Source organism: Eschrichtius robustus, chromosome 20, assembly GCF_028021215.1.
Source record: "Eschrichtius robustus isolate mEscRob2 chromosome 20, mEscRob2.pri, whole genome shotgun sequence".
In the NCBI taxonomy this organism is placed as follows: domain Eukaryota; kingdom Metazoa; phylum Chordata; class Mammalia; order Artiodactyla; family Eschrichtiidae; genus Eschrichtius; species Eschrichtius robustus.
In genome coordinates, this window is record NC_090843.1 from 48,404,882 (window position 1) to 48,430,548 (window position 25,667).

The window sequence follows — 25,667 nt, forward strand, 5'->3', positions numbered from 1 at the left end:
GTATCTGTCTGTCTTCACAGGCATTTTCCTCTTCTTGGAAGGATACCAGTCATACTGGATTAGGGCCCGTCTAATGACCTCATCTTGATCACATCTGAAAATATTTCCAAATAAGGTCACCCTCCCAGGTACCAGGGATTAGGACTTCAACATACCTTTTTGGGGGAACACAATTCAAGCCACCACACTAATAATCTGCATTTTGTTTTTCCAGGTGGCTAGGTCATTTTCTAACACTATTTATTGACATTTATTATTGGTATTATTGCTGTTTTGAAATGTCACCACTGCCATAATACTAAAGTCCTCAGGAATACCAATTATGTCACCTCCGTTATCTCCCACTTCTAGAATTCCTTCTTTCTGTTTTAATTTTGTTTTTCCATTTCATTTTGCTTACATTTCTCTACCCCTTCTTCTTGTCCCTGGCTGTTTCCAGCAGTGCCCATTCCCCTTTTCTTTGTCTTTTAACGTGACCTTCATTTCTTTGGGGTTTTTTCCTTGAGCTCTTTCAGTTTATCTCCTTTAAAAAAAACTGGTTTTAAATATGCTTTTGCTCTTTTTTAACAGTGTTTTCTTTGATCTCTTGGTTTATAGGGTTATATTTTCTTTACATTCTTTGCTTTCATGCAGAAATATTTTTTCATAATTTTTCTCCTTTATGGCACACTTTTTTTTTTCGTGGGTATTCTTGATCTGCTTTTTGTCCGTCCAATTCTTTGCCTACTTTTTTCCTTTAACATCTTGTCATGGGCGCCATTCTGTTTCACTTTTGATTACTGCCATCTTTTTTTTTTTTTTTTTAACATCTTTATTGGCGTATAATTGCTTTACAGTGGTGTGTCAGTTTCTGCTTTATAACAAAGTGAATCAGTTATACATATACATATGTTCCCATAGCTCTTCCCTCTTGCATCTCCCTCCCTCCCACCCTCCCTATCCCACCCCTCTAGGTGGTCACAAAGCACCAAGCTGTTCTCCCTGTGCTATGCGGTTGCTTCCCACTAGCTATCTGTTTTACGTTTGGTAGTGTATATATGTCCATGTCACTCTCTCACTTTGTCACAGCTTACCCTTTCCCCTCCCCATATCCTCAAGTCCATTCTCTAGCAGGTCTGTGTCTTTATTCCTGTCTTGCCACTAGGTTCTTCATGACCTTTTTTTTTTTTTTTTTTTCCTTGGATTCCATATATATTTGTTAGCATACTGTATTTGTGTTTCTCTTTCTGACTTACTTCACTCTGTATGACAGACTCTAACTCCATCCACCTACAACCAAGATTACTCACGCTGCCATCTTTGAATAGGTGTGTTTCATTCTGGGTTGGTTAGTTGCTGAAAGATAGTGTGTAGAAGGACCAGTAGATCGCTGAGTTTGGGATCTGTTATTTCTAGACTCCTTCTCACCAACACTCTGCCCTGAAATGGCAAGAAGTTTGCTTGACTAGCAAGCAGGTCCCATACGTACGCCATGAGACTCCAGCCTGGGAGGTGAGTTAGCATTACCTCTTTTCATTTATGAAGATCACCGGCCATAGAGCAGTTGTGTCTAATTTTTCATTTTCTCCTCTCCATTCTGACAGTCTGCTTTTTTGCAAAAACGTATTGAATAATTTCTACTCGTTTCTTCACGTCGCTCCACCTTGCAGCTATTCAGAAGTGTCAAATGGGACGACCCGTTGTGTTCCGCAGCCACCTGCATCCTGAGACCCTGCCATTCTTGTCAGAGGACAGTTGCCTTGGCCGCTTAGGAACTGCAGCCCCTTCTGGAGGACTTGCCTGGGCTTTGCAGAGGCACACGCTCACTCTTGGCAGCCTTCTTCCATGAGGGCTTGTTTTCCAACACTTCACACCCTTTCTTCACAGATTGTGTTTCCGAGTTGTAGCTAGTTTTCTAAAGTTTTCTTTTCTGGTTTTATTTTGTCTTGTTGATTATCAGAGGGTAGAGTAGGACTAAGGTATCATTACTCCAGCCTCCTTAAATGGGCATCCCTTAGGTGGTATATGAAGTTGATACTGGACCCAACCCTAGAGAACTTGAGTGTTTAGAGATCTTTAGGAAAGAGGAGCCAGCAAAGGAGACTGAGGAGGAAAACCCGAAGAATGTGGCCTCACAGAAGCCAAGAAAGAATGTGGGGAGGAAATAGGAGTCAATGTCAGATGCTGCTGGGACACCAGTAAGTTGAGGACAGTCAGCCAGTGGATTTAGCAGTTTAGTTGGGAACTTACTTTGGGAAGTTTGATCAAGGTTTACTGAAGTGCTGGACAGGAACCCAGATGGGAGTTGGTTGAGGACATAATGGAAGACAAAAAGAAAAAAGAAAAAAAAAATGGCATGTGTAGGTGAACATTCGCAAACATTCAAAGCAATTTAAGATTGCCTTCGCATTGAAAAGGGGAAGAAAACAGGCCAAATCGATGTGCTTAAGCATCACCTATTTGAAAACGTATGTTCTCATGAAATAAATAGTATTTATTCGTGAATAAAAATAATATTAAGTACATTGTAGACTTTTTTTTTTTTTTTTTTTTTTTTTAATGGCTGTGTTGGGTCTTCGTTTCTGTGCGAGGGCTTTCTCCAGTTGTGGCAAGCGGGGGCCACTCTTCATCACGGCGCACAGGCCTCTCACTGTCGCGGCCTCTCTTGTTGCGGAGCACAGGCTCCAGATGCGCAGGCTCAGTAATTGTGGCTCACGGGCCTAGTAGCTCCGCAGCATGTGGGATCTTCCCAGACCAGGGCTCGAACCCGTGTCCCCTGCATTGGCAGGCAGATTCTCAACCACTGTGCCACCAGGGAAGCCCCCCATAGTAGACTATTCACAGAGAATTTTCCTCCTGGTGATAGAGTCCATATAGTTTAAGAAGTCGATCAGGGGTAACACTGAATTCTGTTAGTGGGTGAACTTAGAATCCTCGGGAGTACATTTTGGAATCTCATCATCCAAAATAAATTCCTTTTTCTCTTCCACCGGACTCAAAAGTTAAATATAGTTTTGTCTCTCGTGTTCAGCAGGTGTTCAAATTCTGCCCACTCTCCCTTTGAAACAACTCAAATTTCTCTTTCTCTCATTTCTACTGTTGTTCCTTTCATTGAGGCCCAGCCTTATTGATCTCTTTAGCTAGAAAAGTCTTCACTTTTTTTCTTGTTTCCAGTCACATCAAATTTAGACTTCCTCAGTCTGGTTTTCAAAGCCTGTCGTGTCAGAAAATAACCTAAGTGTCCATCAGGGGATGAATGGATAAAGAAGATGTGGTACATATATACAGTGGAATACTATTCAGCCATTTAAAAAAAGAAATCTTGCCATTTGTGAAATGAGGGCATTATGCTGAGTGAAATAAGTCAGAGAGAAAAACAAATACCGTACTATCTCACTTGTATGTGTCATCTTAAAAAAAACAACAACAAAAACCCAAGCTCATAGATACAGAGAACAGATTGGTGATCGCCAGAGGTGGGAGTTGGGGCGGGGGGGGGGGGGGATGGGAAATGGGTGAAGGGAGTCAAAAGGTACAAACTTCCAGTCATAAGTAAGTCATGGGGATGTAATGTACAGCATGGTGACTAGAGTTAATAACACCGTGTTGCCTATTTGAAAGTTGCTAAGAGAGTAGACCTTAAAAATTCTCATCACAAGAAAATATCTGTAACTTTGTATAGTGACAGATGTTAACTAGACTTATTGTGGTGACCATTTCACAGTATATACAAATATTGAACCATTACGCTGTACGCCTGAAACAAATATAATGTTGCATGTCAATTATACCTCAATTTTTTTTAAAAAGCCTGTCATAGCAAATCTGACTCCCTCCTACTTTTCCAGCTGTTCCCTGACATTCCCTAGTACAAGTTTTCTGCTCTGGTTAGGCCAGCCTCCTTCCCGTACTTCTAATCTTGCCACATGGTTCTGCCTTCATGCTTAAGTTCATGTTCGCAGTTAGCACTTCATTATCTTTAGGATTGTTTTGTGTGTGTTGCCCCACCCCCAGTGTCATACTTCTCTGTAGGGTTGTACACATAGTCTGTCCATGTCTGATCTGAGAGAGCTGCATACATCTTGACTTATAGGTAATCTTTTATAGAAGCACCTGTGCAAATTAACGAGTCTATGTTTTTAAAAAAATAAATGTTTCAGGGACTTCCCTGGTGGCTCAGTGGTTAAGACTCCGCACTCCCAACGCAGGGGGCCCTGGTTTGATCCCTGGTCAGGGAACTAGATCCCACACGCCTGCCGCAACTAAGAGTTCACATTGCCGCAATTAATGAGCCCACCTGCCACAGCTAAGACCGGAAGCAACCCAATAAATAAGTAAATAATTTAAAAATAATAATAATGTTTCAGAATTGATGTACGAAAGACTATTGTTCTCCAGAGGCATAACCTTGGTATTTTCTCCATTGCTACTCACTAATTCAAAAACTTTTTAGAACCTCTTTGTTTCATTCAGAAGCCAGTGAAAATAATCCAGCGCATTCAATACATATTTTTAATAAACTCCTTAAAGAAATTGTTTTAAAAATTAATTGCTGTTAAGCTATTTTCACTATTTGGGAAGTTTCAAAGGGAAAAAAAATATCTGAACAGAGCGAAGACTATAGTAGCCCTAGTGTTGGGGATGGGTACCAAGAATGGCTTCCTCGAGGAGCTGAGTTTCAGGCTTTTGAAGAAGGAGTGGGAATCTGCCAAGCAGAGGGGGGAAGAAGAGGCAGGTGGAGAAGGGCATTCTAGGCAGAATGGACCCCGTGGGCAAACCATGCAGGCATGGTGGCCTTGGGAACTGGAACTAGCTCATTAATGGGAGAGCAAGAGTGACATGGGCTGGAGGGGTGGGAGTGGGGTTGATGTGTGGAAGTGTGTGGAGTTAGGAGGGTCCAGTGGAGAGAAATGTGGAGGCCAGAACACAAAAGACTTGTGTGCCCTACTGTAGTTTGTATATTACCCTTTAGAGTTCCATATCAGAAGGAGTTTGTCGTGATCTTCTTTGCCACCATGGTACCTGCTTTTAGCATCTTACCTATCACACTGTGTCATTATTATTTATTTATAATACTTCACTGTTCTTTATTCCTTTTTTAATCCCCAGGGTCACACCCAGTGCGTGGCACAAAGTAGATATTGAATAATGAATTATAAAATTTATGAAACCTGAAATATTTCAACTATGCAGAATGAGTGATAAAAGTTTGTCATAAAAGGTTTGCACACAGAGGTCCTAGAAATGCCTTCCTTGGTCTCTTGTAAGAGATGGTATCACGCATTTGTCATCTAGGATAATTACTGACATTCCTCCTAGAGGCAAACCAAAGAGGTGAGGATTACCTAAGTGCTTGCTGAGGCTCTCCAAAGCAAACGGAAATCTTGGGTTGGTGTCAAGGTGTATGCTGACACCATCTAGTGGTGATTTTGAGACCTAACCGAATTGAAAGTTTCGTCTTTAACAACCAAACTTTTGCTGAAACATTGTATTTAATGTCGTATTTTGTTAAGCCTTTGCCACTGTCTTCAAGTTCATAGCTACTCAGTGGATGGTTTTACCTATTGTGTTTTACAAAGATGCTCAGAAGTTTTGATAAACAAAACATTCTATTTGAAATAAAATGGAATTTCAGAGAAAGTACATGATTGGACGGACCTGGAGTCTTAGAACAACATTGTAATCTCGTATGTTATTTGCTGTCTCTTAGTCACAGAGTTCCAGACTCATGAGGCAATTTTTTTTCCCTAATATCCTTCTCCTTCTCTTTACTTTTCTGTTTGGACAGTGTTTTTTAAGCTAAAGAATTTTGTCCTTTCAATTCTTATCTTTGAAGATAGCTATCGAGCATGTCCTTCAAATTTTCAGGTTAAGCCAGAAAGGCTTAGCTTCTTATTATGTTTGTGGGTCTTTGAACATGAGTTATGTAGACATTTTGCTTGTGACTCGTGTTGGTTGACAGCTGAGGCAGGGAATCGAATTAGGATCACTGCATTAATTCCTCGTGTGTAGGGATTGCTGTGATTTTCGTAGCAATGTTAATAAAATAAAAGCATTCATTAAAAATCTCCTTCATGCAGAACGTAATTGGATGCATAAGATTAATTGCTTTTTTTTTTTTTTTTAAGTACTCAATGCCAGAGGGAGGGAAGGGTATAATTATCACCATTTTACAGGTGAAAGAGGCTGAAACTCATGGCGGTTAAGCAGCTTTCATAGGCTCGCTGCTCTTAAGTTTGCAGTGTGAGCCTTTGGACTCAGATGTCAAGGATTCCAGGGTTGGTGCATTTAGCTAGCATGTAAACTTTCTGTCCAACAATGGGGAGGACGCCTTGGAAAACCACAGGAGAAAAATGCACAGAAAGCCTTAACGTGGTCAGTAACTCTTACTTAAACATACACTAACTACTTGATAAAAATCTTGGTCTTAATTTATTGTTGACATTATCAGCATATTTGTTTCCACTCCTAATTATAGCTGACAGCCTTCATTCCAGTGTAAAGGGAGTTTAAGGGTCTTGCCCTTTGGTCTCAAATGCTTTAGTTATTTCTCTGCTGCAGTGACCCTTCAACAGGAGTGCTCAGAGACCCGGCCGCTGTCCACGGACCAGCATTCTCCCACCCTGGTGCTCCCTTCTCCCAGCTCTTGGAAGCGAGCTCTCTGTGCCTGTGCCTCTCAGCAGGTGGAGAGTGTAGTGGCAGCCACTTGTGTAGAAACGTCCATTTGGGTGGTGGCCTCGCTCTGGTTCATATGTGTTTATATGTGTGAGTTAATGTGTCAATGGTAAATATATATGGGTTTTCTAAATTTTATATTGAATTTTTTCTTTGCAAATATAGACACGTGATTTTGCACAATTGGAGTCATATCGTGTATGCTGGGTATTTTTTTTTTTTTGGGTATTTTTTTTTAACTCTTTTTTTTCTTAGTTCCTCTGGCTTTCTTCCAACTGCCCACATGGCCTTCCTCCTCATCACCCTACTGTATGTATTTAAAAATACGTAAGACATAATATGCAGCCTTCCATATTTTTCTATGCTCATGTAATCATTTACAAAATATATTTATGTACAATTTATATACATATCATATATATATACAGGGTGGATTTTTAGCTTCTTATATGTGTGAGTGGTGGGATCATGTTATACTTTTTAAAATACACATACCTTTCAACCAGCTATCCCATTCCTGGGAATCCGTTTCACAGAAATAAAGGCACTGATTTGTAAGATTATGTGCCAAGAGTACTTTCTACAATATTGTTCATAAGAGCAGGAAGGATGGGGGGATGATTGAATAAATAAGGGTATATCTGCACTGTGGAATTTTAGGCAGTCATTTTTTAAAAAAGTGAATTCGATTTATGCCAGAAATGCCTCCTCTACCATTCTCTCTGGTATGGATTTTGCTGTTTTTATTCCTTTACTGACATTTTAGTGGGATTTCAAGAGGGAGAAGAAATAAACGTATTTGGACAATTTTCTTTACAACTGAAAAACTGGCTAAATGGATTTCAAGACCTGCTCCGGCTTCTGTTATCTTTTCCTCCTAGAGCTCTAAGGTTGTCTTCAACTCTTTTTATTTCTTACCCTTCTGTATTTTGGAAATTAGGAAATCCCCAGCCTCCAAAATATTAAATTCTTTCTTCTCTCTTGGCTTATAACCCCTACTGGTCTTTTCTACCAGCAGCATCCAAAGGAGCCCAGCCTCAAGCATTATCTCTAAAAGTAAACTCAGAACCGTGAAATGTCAGTTCAGAAATAGTTCCTGGGATGTTTGGATTTTCTTGGAAATAAGAGACTCACGGGAAAGAAATAGCATCTCTGTATAACCACAGCTCCATCTTCCTTTTCTTTGGCTTCTGTGCAGATTTGAAAAAGGGCGCATCTACACATTCATTGGAGAAGTCGTTGTCTCTGTGAATCCCTACAAGTTGTTGAACATCTATGGGAGAGACACAATCGAGCAGTACAAAGGGCGTGAACTGTACGAGAGACCTCCGCATCTTTTTGCCATCGCCGATGCTGCTTACAAGGCCATGAAGAGGCGATCAAAGGACACTTGCATTGTGATATCAGGTATTTAAGGAGTTCCCTGTACTTCCAGGGTCAATATATATTTAACTTACTTGGTACTCAAGGGTCCGAACAATTGATTAGGTCTTTTTTGAAGTTAAAAGCTTAAGTAATTTTATAGGAGGAAAAAAAAAATGTAATGCCAGATTACTTCTATCATTTCTGAGCATCTGCTAATCTTGGTTCATTTACACATTACCTATTATGTTTGGATGGACTTCTGGTCAATTCTGTAGACTGAGGTGACATGGGAGATTCATCCTCCCATCTCAAACACGGAAAACTACTGGATAAAAATGTAACAAAAATTATTTTAAATAATCACAGAATGAAACCAGGAAAATGAAATCCTGAGGTACCAAAAAGGAAGAATGAACTCCAAGTCAGACTGGTGAATGGGAGCTAGTGACCAGGGACGTACAGAGGCCTGGGGGCTGGAAACAGGCTCTCAGAGCTGGGGGCCAGAGCTTTAAAGGCCGCAGAGAGGGAGACAGGTGACAGACCCTGGGTGCCCAAGCACAGGAGCCGAGCCCTCTGTGTAAAGCTGAGCTCTTCTAGGAATCTTGTGTAGTGAGTTGGGAACAAGAAAATATCTGCCCACTGACCCAGGATACCCTCTCCCAAACTGTGGGACTTTTTTTTCGTGCTAGTAATACCTCATATTCGCATGAGTGGCTTTATACTTTTACAGGGCTTTGGTGATCTTTATTCCATTTTGGTTATCAGTGCAACTCTCTGATTGGTAAGTAGGACAGTTGTGTTTCTACTTCACAGATGAGGATATTAAGGGTCAGAGAAGTGAGGCAACTTAGTGTTGGAGTTGAAGAATTATATCCTAGGGCTACATTTTATTAAAACAAATTTTGAAGGCAGTATTATTGCCTGATTGTAAAAGGTGGCGGGGTGCGGGGGAGGCAGTTTTACAAGTGTATAAAGTGAAAGCAAAAAGTCCCTTTCCCTTGAATACCTTGTTCCCCCCAAAATTCTAGCAGTAACGCCTGTGAACAATAAAGCATTTATCCTTTTAAACATTTTCTCTGTGTGTGCAAATATGTATAGTCACACATGCATATGTAATTATAAATATAGAATTATAGAATTATGTTATAACTGCTATTACATAACTTGTTTTTCCATTTAACAATGTCTAGTGGACATCTTTTCATTAGAGTACCTATAGAAGTAGTGCATTCTCTAACAGTTGTGTAGTATGCCATTGAATAGTTGAATCATAATTTATTTACCCAATCCTCTACTGATGGGCATATTATTTTCAGATTTTAGCTATAACACATAGTGTAGTCTGCAGAAATAGTCTGAAAACCTTTGAAGATTATTATTGGATTATATTAGTATTTTTAGTATTTCTAGAGTATAAAATTCTACAAGTGGAGTTTTTGGTCACAAGGGATAAACATTTAAAAATCTGGGTTGATAATTATAAACTTATCCCTCTTCCCCTCCTTATGTCAGTTGTCATGCTTTTTCTGTGACACCATACGTCTGGAGCTTGCTGCTTTTGTTTTGTTTTTTTCACTAAAATTTCTCTAATTTTCTGAAAAAATTATTTCATCCCCAGTAAGATTTTTTAAAACTCTGCCATAGAAAACAAAGTTATATGAGTTTTGCTGTGGCCACTGTTTGTCACTTTCTTGTTTCTTTTCCAATGGACTTCAGAGTCACTAAGTACTAAGACTTTAAGGAATTAGTTTACCACGTTTTATCCCTCGATATTTTTACTAAGTAAATCTTGATCTGTAATCTGTTATTTTGCTTCTACAATAGTTTTAATTTTTTCAACATGTTCAGACCTGTTAGAACCAATCCCATATCAAGACAGGATGAAATAACTCAAAAAAACCCCAAAAAAACCAAACAGTGAAACATAAGGGATTTCAAATGAATAACTAATGTTAAAACTTGAAATTATTCTATTAAAAATTATTCCTCTTGGTTTAAGTTGTAATCTTAAGCCTTGCACAATTTTTCCCCAGGGGAAAGTGGAGCTGGTAAAACAGAAGCCAGTAAGTACATCATGCAGTACATTGCGGCCATCACCAACCCCAGTCAGAGAGCGGAGATTGAAAGGTAAGGGCAGTCTAACAACGCGAGGAAGTTCTCACTGGAGCTTCATTTTCTATACAGACTTGACTAGGTTAGGCCTAAACTCTGATATGCATGGAGTGTTTATTAATGGTTAAGCTACTTTGATTCCCTTCCTGCATACTGTCCCTGTACTTTTATTTATATCCCTCGATTTCTATATTTGTTTTTAATAGAAAGATACTGCTAAGGTGATTCTAGTCTATCACCACTGCCTTCAGTGTTATGTGTGCTCAGCAAAGATGTTATACTTACTGGTAGCTGTATTGTTCAAGCTCTCACAGGTTTCTTGCTCTTTCTACTTTACCAGCGTCTTTTCTAAACTGTGTTCTACACTCCCTAGAGTGAAAGGGGGACTCTAGGAGGCAGATCCATGCTGTTCCATCATTGCTAGAAGCAGAACCTTGGTATTAGAAGCTCTGAATAGGGTTCATTTCCTGAACGGGTTTCAGGCCGCATCATGCTCTGCTCACAGCAAAATGAGTGATAAAGCGGGTACGCACTGTCTGGGGCCCAGTGTTCAGCAGGGTGTCCGGTACGTGGTATTTACGTAGTAAATATGTAAGGAATGAAGGGATGGGTTTTTTTAAAAAAAAAAAAAAGAAAGTAGGAAGTGTGGCTATAAAGCAACATGACTTGACTTTCTTATGTGGTGTGGACTTTTTGAAGAGGAAAAAGCAAGAGCTTTCCAAAGTTGCTACTTTGAGGCTCAGTATTTATTTACAGAAGAGTCACATTCTGTATATACATCTCAATCTTCAGTTTTACGAATAGAGAGAAAGGAAGCTGGGTTGGTCTGAAAGCAGAGAATTTGGACTAGACTACCCTGCATGGGTAGAATTGGGCTAGATTGCCAGGTCAAAAGAGGTATTTTTCTTAATAGTGATACATCCCCAATTCTGATTCTGACTTTGCAACCTAATAGGACAAGAACAAGGATATAAGTAAGTTTTTAAAATTTCCTTTGGAGCTGAGGAGAGTAACTGGCTGAGAACTAAATTTTATTTCTAAACCCAGTTGGTACAGTGGAGTAAGGCATATTTACATTTACTAGTTTTTTTTTTTTTTTTTTTTTTTTTTTGGCTGCGTTGGGTCTTTGTTGCTGCGCTCAGGCTTTCTCTAGTTGTGGCGAGCGGGGGCTACTCTTCGTTGCGGTGCACGGGCTTCTCATCGCAGTGGCTTCTCTTGTTGCAGAGCACAGGCTCTAGGCGCGCGGGCTTCAGTAGTTGCGGTGCGTGGGCTCAGTAGTTGTGGCTTGCGGGCTGTAGAGCGCAGGCTCAGTAGTTGTGGTGCACGGGCTTAATTTCTCCGCGGCATGTGGGATCTTCCGGACCCGGGCTTGAACCCGTGTCCCCTGCATTGGCAGGTGGATTCTTAACCACTGCACCACCAGGGAAGCCCCATTTACTAGTTTTTTAAGAGCATATCTTACCACAGTTTTATAGACACTTTCCTTTATTTACCATAAGCAAGCAGTTTCCCTTGCCCCAATTATAAGTATACTTTCATTCGTGAGGAGATAAATTTGTAGGGTCACTTAACAGTGGTAGTGGAAGGACCAGGGGATCCGGTACATCAGGTTATTTCGGCGATATGCCCATATAAGAGGGATTTTGTCAGTGAAATAGAAACAAAGGCATAAAGACTAGAATGAAGTTAAAATATATCCACTGGGAGAGACTGCTCTATAAAGAGTTAGCATTCATCGAATAAAGAATGACTTAAATACCTGGTACCAAAGAGAGATTCTATACAGCTTCAGACGAAATGACGAGCAGTTTCTAAACTAATCAAGACCACATTTATGATGTATTAACCAAATGCAGTAAATTTCACTAGGCTTTATAAGCAAGAACTTTAAAAAATGGAGTCATTTTCTGTATCACCCGTTCTTTTCAGAACATCTCTTTTTAAGATTTTTCTTTATGTAAATAAAATATGTTCATTTAAAAGAATAACTAAAATTTACAGCATGATGTAAAACATGAAAGTTCCCTGAAATTCCACCCTACCTACCCCATCAACCTAGGTAACCATAGTGAAGTGTGCTGTCCCCTCCAGATTTGTAAGCATTTACTAACACGTGTGTGTGTGTGCACACACATGCACCCCCCCCACACACACACACAAATCCTGCAATACATATTATTGTGCAACTTCATCTCACATTCATTAATATATTCTGTACATCTTTCTATGTCCCTACATATTATACTGGGAAACAAAAATTTATTTTTATCCATCCCTATTGGTGGACATTTAGGTTGTTTGCAATATGTATATTTTTTGATGTTACAAACAATGTTACAGTCAGCATCTTTGTACACAAATTTGCATGTCTTTTAATGAAATTTAGTTTCTTTAAAGTCCCAGCCTTTAAAACTTCTACAGCGACTTTCATTTATCTGTGTTAAAGAGTGAAGAACATGTTGCTTAAGTCCAACTGTGTCTTGGAAGCTTTCGGAAATGCCAAAACCAACCGCAATGACAACTCAAGCAGGTTTGGAAAATACATGGATATCAACTTCGATTTCAAGGGGGACCCTATTGGTGGACATATCAATAACTACTTACTGGAGAAGGTAAAAAGTGCTTAATTTCTGAGGGTAATGTTTGCAAATGCTGATTTTTTTTTTTTTTTTTTTTTTTTGCCCTAGAATTGTCTTTTCAAATTGAGTTATAATTAACCTACAATATTAGTTTCAGGTGTACAATGTAGTGATTCAGTATTTTTATACATTCTAAAATGATCACCACAGTAAGACCAGTTACCATCCATCACCATACAAAGTTTACAGTATTATTGACTATATTCCCTATGTGTACATTACCTCCCCGTGACTTATTTATTTTGTAACTGGTAGTTTGTACTTCTTAATCCCCTTCACCTATTTCATCCATCCCCCCAACCCCATCCCCTCTGGCAACCACCAGTTTGTTCTCTGTATCTATGAGTCTGTTAATGCTGAATGTTTTTTTTAAAAACCTGATTATATTAATAGAATTTCTTTCATTGCCCCAAAGTAGCTTTTAACCCTGTTCTCTGTCCCTTCCTGCTCCTCAGTTAGCTTTCTTTGGCAAAATAATCTCTTTTTGTGATCTCTTATTAGCACTTACAGTATCAACCTGGGAAAAGTTATAGTCTTTGTAGGTAAAGGTTTAGGTGGGGGGAGGGGGGAGGGGTGACAACTTTGGGTAAGGTTTAACAAAAACCTATCTAGGACTAATCACTACTACTCCTTCTACACATCCTCCCATGTTTTTATTTTAATTGATTGGCAATCTCGTTTTCTTCTAGTTTCTCTTTGCTCACTGCTTTATAGTAACATAGATGTACTTCGTGATCTTACAGCCTAATTACGAAGCATACTGCATTTGGTCTGTGAAAACTTAGAGTGTGTTTTTATCTGCCCATGTGAATGATAGGCCCAATTTGTAGAAGATTCCAGTTAAAACTCTCCTCTTGGGACTGCCAGAGAGGTTGTGTCCTAACTAATCTTGAGTAGATTCGCCTGGTTATTACAGTTAAGATTGAACTTTACTAGGTTAAGTCTTCACCTTGAATTGTACTCAGATTTGAACTGACATGCCTTCTCAGTTAAGTGTTTTCCATCTCAATCACACCATAGCAATCTTTATGGCAGCAGAATGCCGTATAAATCTTATTTTTGTTTGTTAAATTGAAGTCAAACTGTTAAGGAAATCTTGTTTTATCAGAGTCAGTTGAAAAATGACAGGAAATGCCAGTTATTATCAGTCTTTTTTCCAGAATGTTTCATGGCTTCATTTTATGTACATGCTCAATCAAAAGAATCCCCTTGAATGAACATACATTTTGAGTCCTCTCTTAAGAGCAATCTTTTTGAAACCATCTAAAGCAGAGGTCTCTGTATATGGATTTTGTTCAGCTCACTTTATTACAGGATATAAGGCATTGCTCTTTGACATACTAGCAGACCCTCAGGAAGGGAATGTTGAGAATATTCCTCCCTAAACATTCCTTCCTGTTCTCCCCACTTGCAATCTCCCCACCCAAAAAATTTCCTCTTTAGGCTCTAGGTTTAAAAAATCAAAATAGCTTCATTTTCAGAAAGTTTAAGGAACTCTGTTTTTAAAAGAGTAAAAAGAATTATCAAAAAATTGCACAGAAAACCCCATAGAGGAGATCTAGTTTTAGGTTGGTCCCATCTGTGCGGTCTTTAGGACATTTCAGTGCACTGTTGATACAGGATTCCCTGGGAAAGTGGCTCTCACTTTCTTTTAGGAGTACATTCTCAGATTAGTGATTTTTTAAAAATTTATTTTATTGAAGTATAGTTGATTTACAATGTGTTAATTTCTGCCATACAGCACAGTGATTCAGTTATATATGTATATTCTTTTTCATATCCTTTTCCATTATGGTTTATCACAGGATATTGAATATAGTTCCCTGTGCTATACAGTAGGCCCTTGTTGTTTATTCATTCTATATTATATATTCTATAATAGTTTGCATCTGCTAATCCCAAACTCCCAATCCATCCCCCCCCATCCCCTCTCCCCTTTGGAGATCACAAGTCTGTTCTCTATGCCTGTGAGTCTGTTTCTGTTTTGTAAATAAGTGCATTTGTATTATTTTTTATTTATTTATTTATTTTTAGCTGTGTTGGGTCTTCGTTTCTGTGCGAGGGCTTTCTCCAGTTGTGGCAAGCGGGGGCCATTCTTCATTGCGATGCGCGGGCCTCTCACTATCGCGGCCTCTCTTGTTGTGGAGCACGGGCTCCAGACGTGCAGGCTCAGTAGTTGTGGCTCACGGGCCTAGTTGCTCCGTGGCATGTGGGATCTTCCCAGACCAGGGCTCGAACCCGTGTCCCCTGCATTGGCAGGCAGATTCTCAACCACTGCGCCACCAGGGAAGCCCTGTATTATTTTTTAGATTCCACATATAAGTGATATCACATGGTATTTGTCTTTCTCTTTCTGATTTGCTTCACTTAGTATGATAATCTCTAGGGCCATCCATGTTGCTCCAAATGGCATTATTTCATTCTTTTTCATGACTGAGTAGTATTCCATTGTATATATGTCCCTCATCAGATTAATGATTTTAATGTGCTTTTTTTCTTTTTTTTTTTAGTCTAGAGTGATTGTGCAACAGCCAGGAGAAAGAAGCTTTCATTCTTTCTATCAGGTTAGTAATCTGTTATGCAGATAGATAATCAACCATTTGCTCAGTTGTACAGGAAATGGATGTTTTTATTTGGGGCTCTCTCCTGTCCTGTGCCTCCCATGCCTCCATTGGCCCACGACACGTTACACATGCGTGCACACATGCATACACCCTACCCCGTGGGCTTCTTCAGAGACTTGACGAGCATGGCTGTTATAAAGAGCTAGCAGGTGGTTAACCAACCAGACGCCTGCCTTAGTTGAGCATCCCTTGTGTTTCTTTGCAGTGTAGGTAACACTTTAATGACCCCAAAAGCTTTTGAAATGGTACATTCTGAATATGTTAAATTAATTTTGTCTTATTTTTGAATTGAAGCTTTTGTTCCCATTTTGGGGTGTTCCAGAGATGGGAATAGAAATTCAGGTTGTTTTCGTTAAAAAAATCAATTTTAAAAATCCAATAGTTACATCTTCTCAGTAAACCGAAGTGTGCAGTTTAATATAGAGGATTTGAATGTATTGCCTTCTAAAATGCACATTCTATGTAGAAGGACTATGCGTATTGTATTTGTGTTTTTGTTGGCAGTTCGCCATGTTTCCAATAAACTAGCTTTCTACCAAATATAAGAGTTCTGTTCATTTCAAGAACCCGTAACTTTTTCCGCACTTGAGTGAAAGTGTTGGAATTTGTCTTTGTCCACCACTGCAGTCCTGGTTACCCAGTTGTCCTTTCCTGGGATATAGAGATTGATGAGGAAAAGCTGTTTGTTTCCAGTGTGATTCGACATATGACTGGCTGCTGACACCTCTTAGTTCTGAGGCAATATTGACTTTTTCTGAATTTGAAACATAATCCTATGCTGTCCAGATAACAAGGCTGCTAAGCACGTGACCACCACAGAGCGCGAGCTCCTGTTTTACAAATGGCCACAGTCAAAGCAAAACCTTTCATGCCAGTTATGTTGTGAAAGGGCTAAGACTTTTTTAAGTAATTTTCCTCATGACTGTATAACATTGTCCATCACTGATGATGTTGAAGCCATTGCCTTCGAGGTTTAAAAAAAAAATTCCTCAAAGCTAGAAACAGGAGGACCTAAGTGAATTAGCCCAGAAAATGAAACAAAGCTAGACTACCAGTAAGAATACATGGTGTGTTGGGTTCAGGATGTATTTTGCTAACTTATTTTTAATTAAATATGTTTCAGCTACTCCAAGGAGGTTCAGAGCAGATGCTCCGCTCTCTGCATCTCCAGAAATCCCTTTCATCCTACAACTACATCCATGTGGGAGCCCAATTAAAGGTAAGAGTTTCCTTTTTGAGATGATTCAGAAATAGAATCAGAGAATCAGAAGGGACATTAAATAATTATCTGGTCCAGCCTGCTGCCTTTAGGCAAATGAATGGCTCTTTTATTCCATTCTATTTTTAAAATTCTCAGGGACGGAGATTCAATATATTATTGACTCAATACTTTGCTTAATAACCCATTACTGTATTTTATCACCATCTGATACGAAAGAAGTTTCTCTCTTATGATCTTGTGGGGTTTTTAAAAATTTTTAATCCTATTACTTTTATTTTGACACTATAAAAATATTGTTACAAGTAGGAAGTCCACCACAAAAGAAGGTACCATATCATTTGGCCAAAGGCAAGTTGGTAAGACAAAAGAAAGTTTAAAAGCACTGTGGTTATAAATAAATAAATAGATAGATAGATAGATAGATAGATAGCACTGTGGTTGAAAATGGATGTCAAAGATTGCCATTCACTGTTTTTTCCAATAATGATTTTGATGTATCCTAGAAATAGTTTTGTGACCCTTGGAGCATTTCTATTCAGCCTTCAATTTTTTTCCATTTTTTTCCCCTTCCTTTGCATGTAAGCCCTTGCTCACACATATGCAGATCTTTTTGCCCTTTTATTTCTAATTAGTTTTCTGCTATATATATAATACAATTTCTGCTAGCCATTTTATAGCTAATCCTAGTAATATAGTAGTTTATTGATGATAGGTTATAAAACAGTAATTGCAGTGTTATCCAATTTTGTTGGGGGAAAGTGTGTGTGTGTATATATATACACACATACATACACACACACACACACACATATACACACACACACACATACATGAAATAAGATTTGGAGGGAAATAGACCAGGGTTTTACTTGTTTACTCTGGATGGATGAGATTATGGATATTTGTGTTCTTCTGCTTTTTCCACATTTCACATTTCTTCTATAATTAAATATGCACAGCTTTTGTAGTTGGGGGAAAAATAAAAGAATTTATAAAAGGAAAGAATCTAGATGTGGAGGTGTTTTGGGTTTTTTTTGTAATTTTTGCTCTTCATCTTAAGCTAATTATACCTGCATTACTTGTTTAATGGTATTTTTATTATTGTGCATATAAATAAATGATATTTAGGGTTTTGCGATTAATTTTCCATTGTTTGAAATTTAAGTTGCACGAATTTTTTACTTTTACAGTCATCTGAGAACAGGATGTTTGGCTGAAAATTAATTGAAAGCAAACAAAACACCAGAGGGCAATACTCCAGCTTTCTGAGAATAGGTCAGAGGTACTTAAAGATGTATAAAGGATTGTAAAATCAACACTTAAAAAGCCAGTGACTGAAAATATTCTTTTTAAATCAAATTGTCTTATTGACCAAGTGGCTTTTGGCCCGGTCATGTAGAGCCCCACAGAAAGCAAGTATTAAATAAACATTTAGCCTTTTTTTTCAAAGCTAAATTTAGCTTAGGTTCCCTTTCCATCAAAGTTTTCCATTCCTATTCCTCCCCCTCCTTTTTTTCTGCCTCTCTAATAAAAACAAAGAAGCAATACATGATCACAGTCAAAACCTAAAATAAAGATGAACCAAAAGGAAATAAAAATATGCTAAAGCTCACCATCCAGAGATAATTATTGATAACAACAGCTTATGTGTATATATTTATTCATGGAATCATATAATAAATCCTGATGAAATAAACCTTTTATTATATTATAATATAATCATTAATATCTTCCCATGTAAACAAATATAAATTAATAGAATGATGATTTTAGTAACTATAAAGTATTGTACTCTGTGTATCATACTTTTACTTAGCTGTTCTAAAATATAGGACTCACGTACAATTACGACCCTGTGGGTTGCAGGTAAGGTAAGACCCAATTAAAAGTCACCAAAAACAATAAGGAACTTGGTTATCTCACATAACAAGAAGCCCTAGGATGGGGCAGCTCCAGACGTGGTTAATTCAGTGCCTTAACAATGTTGATAGGGACCCAGATGTTCGTTTATTTGTTTCTCCCACTTACCATTTCTGCCGTCCTCGCTGGATCGGGCTGGTCTGATACAGCTGATTTTCCTCATGGTCCCCAAATGGCAGCAGCAGTTCTAGGAGTCACAGGCAGAGGAAACGTTCCTGGCCGTAACCCTTGATAAGCTAGGGAAACCTCATGTCTTATGGACCAGAATGGCATCACATGCCCATGGCTGACCAATCACTTGGTAAAGGGAATAAGGCCCCTGTGATTTGTTTAGACCAATGAAGATTTACCTCCTGAGGCTGGCACCAATCCTGAAGAATGGGTGCACTCAGAGAGGGGTAAACAAATCAGGGTTCTATCAACAAGAAAGAAGTGGGGCTGGGGCATGCCTGTTAGGTAGGCAGCCGACAGTTCTCCTCAGTAGGACACGTAGACTTTGTGTCTGGTTTCTTTGCAGTTTTGACATGGTTACAGCTTCTAATAATAGTAATATCTGATACTCGAGTGCTTTTTATGTGCTAGGAACTAGGGAGGTGCTTTATATAAATTCTCATTCCATTCCCACAACAACCCTGTAAGAAAGGTATTATTATGCCCATTGTACCCACGAGGGAATTGAGACTTGACAAGGTTAACTGTCTCACTCAGAGAACTGGGAGGGGGAAGAGCTTGCCTGGTCGTGTCCTGGACGTTAGAGGACCACATGCTCATCAGGCAGAGGGGAACCCTCCCTGTGCTCTTCCGTAGCAGGTGAGCATCTGGCCAGGCCTCTGTGTCCCGGCCAGAGCAGAAACTCACCAAGGAAGAGATCAGGCCCTCCGCAGGTGCTGCTTTGGGAAAACTGCTAAGATAGGCAGTTACCGTTGCTTTATTGTAAATTTTATTGACACGCTTGTATTTCCAACCTGAGGGCTACAGATCCTCAAGGCAGGCGATTTATCTTTGAACCCCCCATCTTAGTCTAGCTGGGCTGCTGCAACAGAAATACCATAAACTGGGGTGCCTTATACACAACAAAAGTTGATTTTCACAATTCTGGAGGCTGGGAAGTCCATGATCAAGGCACCTGCAGAGTCAATGCATGCTTCCTGGTTCAAAGGTGGTACCTGCTTGCTGTGTCCTCACAGGGCAGAAGGACCAGGGATCTCTGGGGTCTCTTTTATATGGGCACCAATCCCATCATAAGGGCTTCACCCTCAAGACCTAATCACCTCCCAGAGGCCCCACCTCCTAACACCATCACCTTGGGGGTTAGGATTTCAACATACGAATTTGGGGGTCAGGGGACAGACATTTATTCTACAGCAGCACTTCTGTGCCATTTAAAGATCTGACTTGCTGAATGTTTGTTGAATGCCTGAAAAAGTGAAGTGATAGTCCCAGACCATTTCCCAGACTAGCTTGCTGAATGATCAAGGCAGGCCACTTGGCTTTGGGAGGCCTGCTCTTCCTCACCTGTGGAGTAGAAAGCCTGACTGTACAAGCGTGGGAGTGTTGTTACCAGCCTGGACAAGACTAATTGTGGAACAGAAAGCCACAGACGACAGTAGCTAGGCATATGTCTCGGAGGCTCCGTCAGTCAGAGTTTCCATTTGTGGTCTCACATCTCATGCCACTTTCTCCACACATCCTGGAGCTTCTCTGAGCCAGCTCAGGACTTGCTTCCTCACCAAAGGTTCCGGAAATGTTCCTGGTGCTTGTCTTAGGTGACGACGACTCTCACAATTGGGCATTGTGGGTGCTGCGTTATGTTTCTACCCCTGAAATCATTTTTATTTTCTTTGGATACCCATCGTCCCTTCCATGACTTACTCCAAAGGCATCAAGACCGTGGCTACACTTGAATTTAGTCTCATAGTTTTTGGATGTTAATGCTCACATGCAGTGTCTGTGACCTCAGTTTCCTGTTTTCATTCCTAGTCGTCTATCAATGATGCTGCAGAATTCAAAGTAGTAGCTGACGCCATGAAAGTCATTGGCTTCCAACCCGAGGAGATTCAAACAGTGTATAAAATTTTGGGTGCTATTCTTCACTTGGTGAGTGGGGACGCCTCTCAGAATTCTTCGCCTCCCTGTGGGACTAGGATGTTCTTTCAGAAGGTTTGGGGTTTTATAAAAAGTAATTTATGTAGAGAAAATTCCTCTGACATTTTGAAGAAATTACTCTATCTGTAGTTTCCTCCAACGTGTTATAATAATATGAGGGATTTTCCAAGCCACTGTGGGTTTTGAGACTGTGGCTTTAGTTCACTGCCTTCCTGGTATGTCAGACTTCGAACTGGTTAATTTCAAAGGTAAAAGAGTTCAGCAGTGATGTGACCACCAGTGGGATAAGCTAAAATCTTTTGAACGGAGCAAATTTCTAAAGGCATTTGAAACATAGAATCATAGATTTCTAGAACTAGAATTTTGATTATCTCATTTTATAGATTGGAAATGACTGGCTTAAAAGCACATCTAGTTCGTTGCAGCCAACACCACGGACCACCCTGGCCCACTTATGCACAGGTTATTTTCCACACATCACACCAACCTTAGAAGTAAAGAACCGTCGGTCGGAGTCCTTTCATTACTGGCTATATGATTAGAGATGTTGAAAACATAATGAACATGTAACCTGGTAGTAAATGAGTGACAACATGGGTACAAATCTGGAGTAAAAACGACCTTTCACTTTCCTGCAGCGAGATTTAACTCTAGGTGAATCAGAAATACACAGGACCTATATGAAAAATATTATATAGCAGTATATAAACAATCTCTTAAATGTTCCTGACTAGGAAGACTTTAACATTCTAAATTGTCTCATTCTTTCAACTAGTTTATAAATACGGTGCAACAATAATCCTTCAGAATCCAAAGAGGAATTTTGTTTTTCAGTTGACGTAATGATTCTAGAATTTACCTAGAGCAATAAACATGTAAGAAGGTCGAATAAAATGTGTTAGAGTAGTAGGGTAGGGGGAGCAGGGGAGAGGAGGCACGACTAATTCCACCAGGTTTAAAATGATAGTAAAAGCCACAGTACTTTAAAACTTGCTGCATAAATTCAGCACCAGATTAATCAACAGATTAGTTCATGTGCTGGACACTTGGTAGATGGCTAATAAGTATTTATTGCTTATTGAATGAGTGGAATATAAATAGACTCAAAAACTTGGTGGAAATTAATCTGTAATAAAGGTGATATTTCAAATCAGGAGGAAAAGCTAGACTATTCGATTAATGGTGTCGGAGCAACTAACCATCTGAAAAAATAAAGTTAAATTCTTACTTTACACCACATACCAACATACATTCTGGTGGATAAAAAGCTTAAATGTAAGAATAGCTGTATGAGGAATAGAAGAAAATATTAAATATTCATAAAATCTTCAGAGTAGGAATGATCTAAGTATAACACCAAAGAAAGAGAAACCCGGAAGCAAATGAGTCATAGATTTGACTACATAAAAATGTAAAATTTCCATCCATCAAAAACGTATGCTGAAAATTAAAATATAGATGAGTGTCGGGGGAGGAAAAAATGCATAAAACACTAGGTTTTTATATGTTGAGATATTAATGTATTTAGGAAAATAGGCGCTCCAAACAAGGTCCCTTGGAGTTCTCTCTTAAACTAGCAAATATATCCCTGACATCGTGTTTCAGAATCTCATTGGAAGTGGTGTGTCTTGGTTTTTCTCTTCTGATACAGGGAAATTTGAAGTTTGTAGTGGATGGTGACGTGCCTCTGATTGAAAATGGCAGGCTTGTGTCTATCATAGCAGAATTGCTGTCCACCAAGACAGACATGGTTGAGAAAGCCCTCCTTTACCGGACGGTGGCTACGGGTCGTGATGTCATCGACAAGCAGCACACAGAACAGGAAGCCAGCTACGGCAGGGATGCCTTCGCTAAGGTGGGATTTTAAAGGCATTGTGTCTGCCTTGCGAGGGTTCTGGTACCAGAATTTCTAACATCATGGGGAGGAGGTGTTTCCATACACCGCCAGCTCTCTGTGATGCCAGCTGGGTGTCCTACAACTTAACTCAATTCTAACACTGTCTACCAGAGATAGTATCACATCCCACAGGTTAAGGGCTCAGTCCCGCAAGTCTGTCCCCCAACACACACACACGCGCGCGCGCGCGCGCACACACACACACACACACACACACACACACACACACACACACACACACACACACACACACACACACACACACACACACACACACACACGCTCATCACCTGTGCTTCTGACCAACCAGCTATAGGTGGGAAGTACCAGCAACCTCCTCCTTGGATTCCATTGATTGCTAGAGTGGCTCACAGAACCCAGGGAAACATTCACTTACATTTACCAGTTATTAAAGGATATGATAAAGGACACAGACCAACAGCCAGATGAAGAGATTCACAGGGCAAAGTCTGGGAGGGTCCCGAGAACAGGAGCTTCCGTCCCCTTGGAGTTGGGGTACATCACCCTCCCAGTGTGTGGATGTGTTCGCCAACTGGGAAGCTCCCAAGCCCTGTACTTTGGGGATATTGTGGAGCTTCCTCATGTAGGCATGGTCAGTTATGAACTCCATTTCCAGCCCCTCTTCCCTCTCTGGAGGATGGAAGGTGGGACTGGAAGTTCTAAGCTTCTGATCGTGGCTTGGTCTTCCTGGTACCCAGCCCCCAGCTAGGAGCCCACTCAGAGTCACCTCAGTAGAGTGAAGATGCTCCTAATGCTCTTATCACGCAGAAATTTACAAGGGCTTTAGGAGCCCCGGGTCAGGGATGGGGTCCAGGACCAATATCAGAACAAGAGATGCTCCGAGTGTTCTTTTTTTTTTTAAACATCTTTATTGAAGTATAATTGCTTCACAATGGTGTGTTAGTTTCTGCTTTATAACAAAGTGAATCAGCTACACATATACACACGTTCCCATATCTCCTCCCTCCCGCATCTCCCTCCCTCCCACCCTCCCCATCCCACCCCCCCAAGGCGGTCACAAACTCCGAGTGTTCTTATCACTTAGGAAATTACAAGGGTTTCAAGAGCTCTGTGCCAGGAACCAGGGGCAGAGACTGGTGTATTTTCTATTATCTCACAGCCTGGTGTTGATCTCAGTTTCATTTTTAGTGAAATTCTATGAGGAGGTGTTCAGACGTTCCTTGAAAGCAGGTTAAGCCTCTTGAAACCAGAGTGGTGCTCTTTGACCATCACAGTCTCAACAGCACCCCATGGCTGTGAGCATCGCTGCCAGAAACATTCTCAGAAAAGCAGAAGCCGACTGACTGGGGAGCTCAGGGCCCCTCGCTTGCACAGGCCCCTCTTGTGGCCCTTCGTTTTGCTTTCCTCACTCGATAATGCTTCGTGCAAGTCCCCTTCAAGCCAATGGATGGACCCATTGTTTTAGTGTCTGTGTGGTGATGGGACCATAATTTATTAACCATCCACCTCTTATGTCATTCACCTTGTTCCCTTTTTTTTTTTTTGCCACTACAAACAATGCTGCATCCTTGTCCATCTTTCCTGACACACCAGTGCTTTTATTTCAGTTAGATGGCCTCCCAGGAATGAGCAGGTCAAAGGACACCCCGATCTGAAGCTTTAAGTGACTGATTTTCTGGGTGTACAGTGATACCTCATTGTTACTTTACTTTTCATCGCTAGTGTATTTGAGCATCTTTTCCTATTTTTGTAAAGTATTTCCGTCTGTTCTGAGAATTGCTTGGGTATATGCTTTGTACATTTTTCTTTGGGGCTGTTACCTTTTTACTGTCCATTTGTAAGAGCTCATAACTTTAACCCATTGTCTGTTATCCATGTGGCAAATATCTTATTTTCCCAAGTTTACATTTTCTCTTCTTCTTGTTTGCTGGTTGATTAGGTTGCTCTATATTCCATTTTTTACTCTTGTAAACCTCTTGCTTGGTTTTTAGTCTTCAGAGGAATTTGAATTTATCCAAATGCAATGGAGAGTGGAATATTTTAAGCAGAGGCAATGTCATCAAGTTTGAATTTTTAAAATGGTGGCTCTGACCTTAGTATGAGAATCTTATGGGGCAGTGGGTAGGGCAAGGGTGGAAGCAAAGAGACCAATTAAGAGGATATTTCAGTAATCCAGGAGGATGCTGATAGCAGCTTGGACAGGGAAAGTAGCAGTGGAAATGGGGAAAAGAGGATGATTTGAGACAAACTGTATCTGGAGAATAAAATCCACAGGACCTGTTGTTCTGGGGATGAGGGAATCAAGGATAATTCCTGGCATGGTCCAACCCACCTCTCCTGTCTCATTTCCTGCCATATTCCAGACTCGTTTCTCCCCTTTACCACATTAGACTTCTCTCAGGCCTTACATGTTGTCTTTATCCCTTTATCCTTCCAGCCACAGGGCCTCTGCACATGCTGTTTCCTCTGCCTGGATTGTTCTTCTCTCCTCACTCACCTGATTAACTCTTACCATCCTTCTGATCTCAGCCCACTTTCTCAGGGAAGCCATCCCTGGCCTTTCTGAACACTGAACAGGTTGAAATCTCCTCACATCCCATGCACCTCATCTGTGTGCGTGTGTGTGTGATTTTCCTTCACTCTACTCCCTGAGCTCCTTGGAGACAGAGACAATGTTCATTTTACTTGGTACAGTATCTCCCACAAACTGCACAGAGCAAGTACCCAGCAAACATTTAATGAGTGAATGAATCCCCAAGTTTCTGTTTCTATTTATTTGTGGTTAAAAGTTGGGTAGGAAGGACTTCCCTGGTGGCACAGTGGTTAAGAATCCGCCTGACTATGCAGGGGACACGGGTTCGAGCCCTGGTCCGGGAAGATCCCACATGCCGCAGAGCAACAAAGCCCGTGCACCACAACTACTGAGCCTGCGCTCTAGAGCCCGCGAAGCCACAACTACTGAGCCCGCGTGCCACAACTATTGAATTCTGCGCACCTAGAGCACATGCTCCTCAACAAGAGAAGCCACCGCACTGAGAAGCCCTCACAATGCAACAAAGAGTAGCCCCCGCTCGCTGCAACTAGAGAAAGCCCACACACAGCAACAAAGACCCAACGCAGCCAAAAATAAAAATAAATTAATTAAT

General features: G+C 40.3%; 1 protein-coding gene across 1 annotated transcript in view; it reads left to right on the forward strand.

Annotated features, from left to right (window-relative positions):
- MYO1D (myosin ID) overlaps positions 1–25,667 on the forward strand; it is a 348,817-nt gene that overhangs the window by 92,151 nt on the left and 230,999 nt on the right. The window contains exons 2-8 of the mRNA XM_068530137.1: positions 7,853–8,061; positions 10,053–10,146; positions 12,578–12,743; positions 15,281–15,334; positions 16,518–16,613; positions 20,517–20,633; positions 22,294–22,497. Coding sequence (XP_068386238.1) covers positions 7,853–8,061; positions 10,053–10,146; positions 12,578–12,743; positions 15,281–15,334; positions 16,518–16,613; positions 20,517–20,633; positions 22,294–22,497 — 940 coding nt within the window. The remainder of the gene's footprint in view (positions 1–7,852; positions 8,062–10,052; positions 10,147–12,577; positions 12,744–15,280; positions 15,335–16,517; positions 16,614–20,516; positions 20,634–22,293; positions 22,498–25,667) is intronic.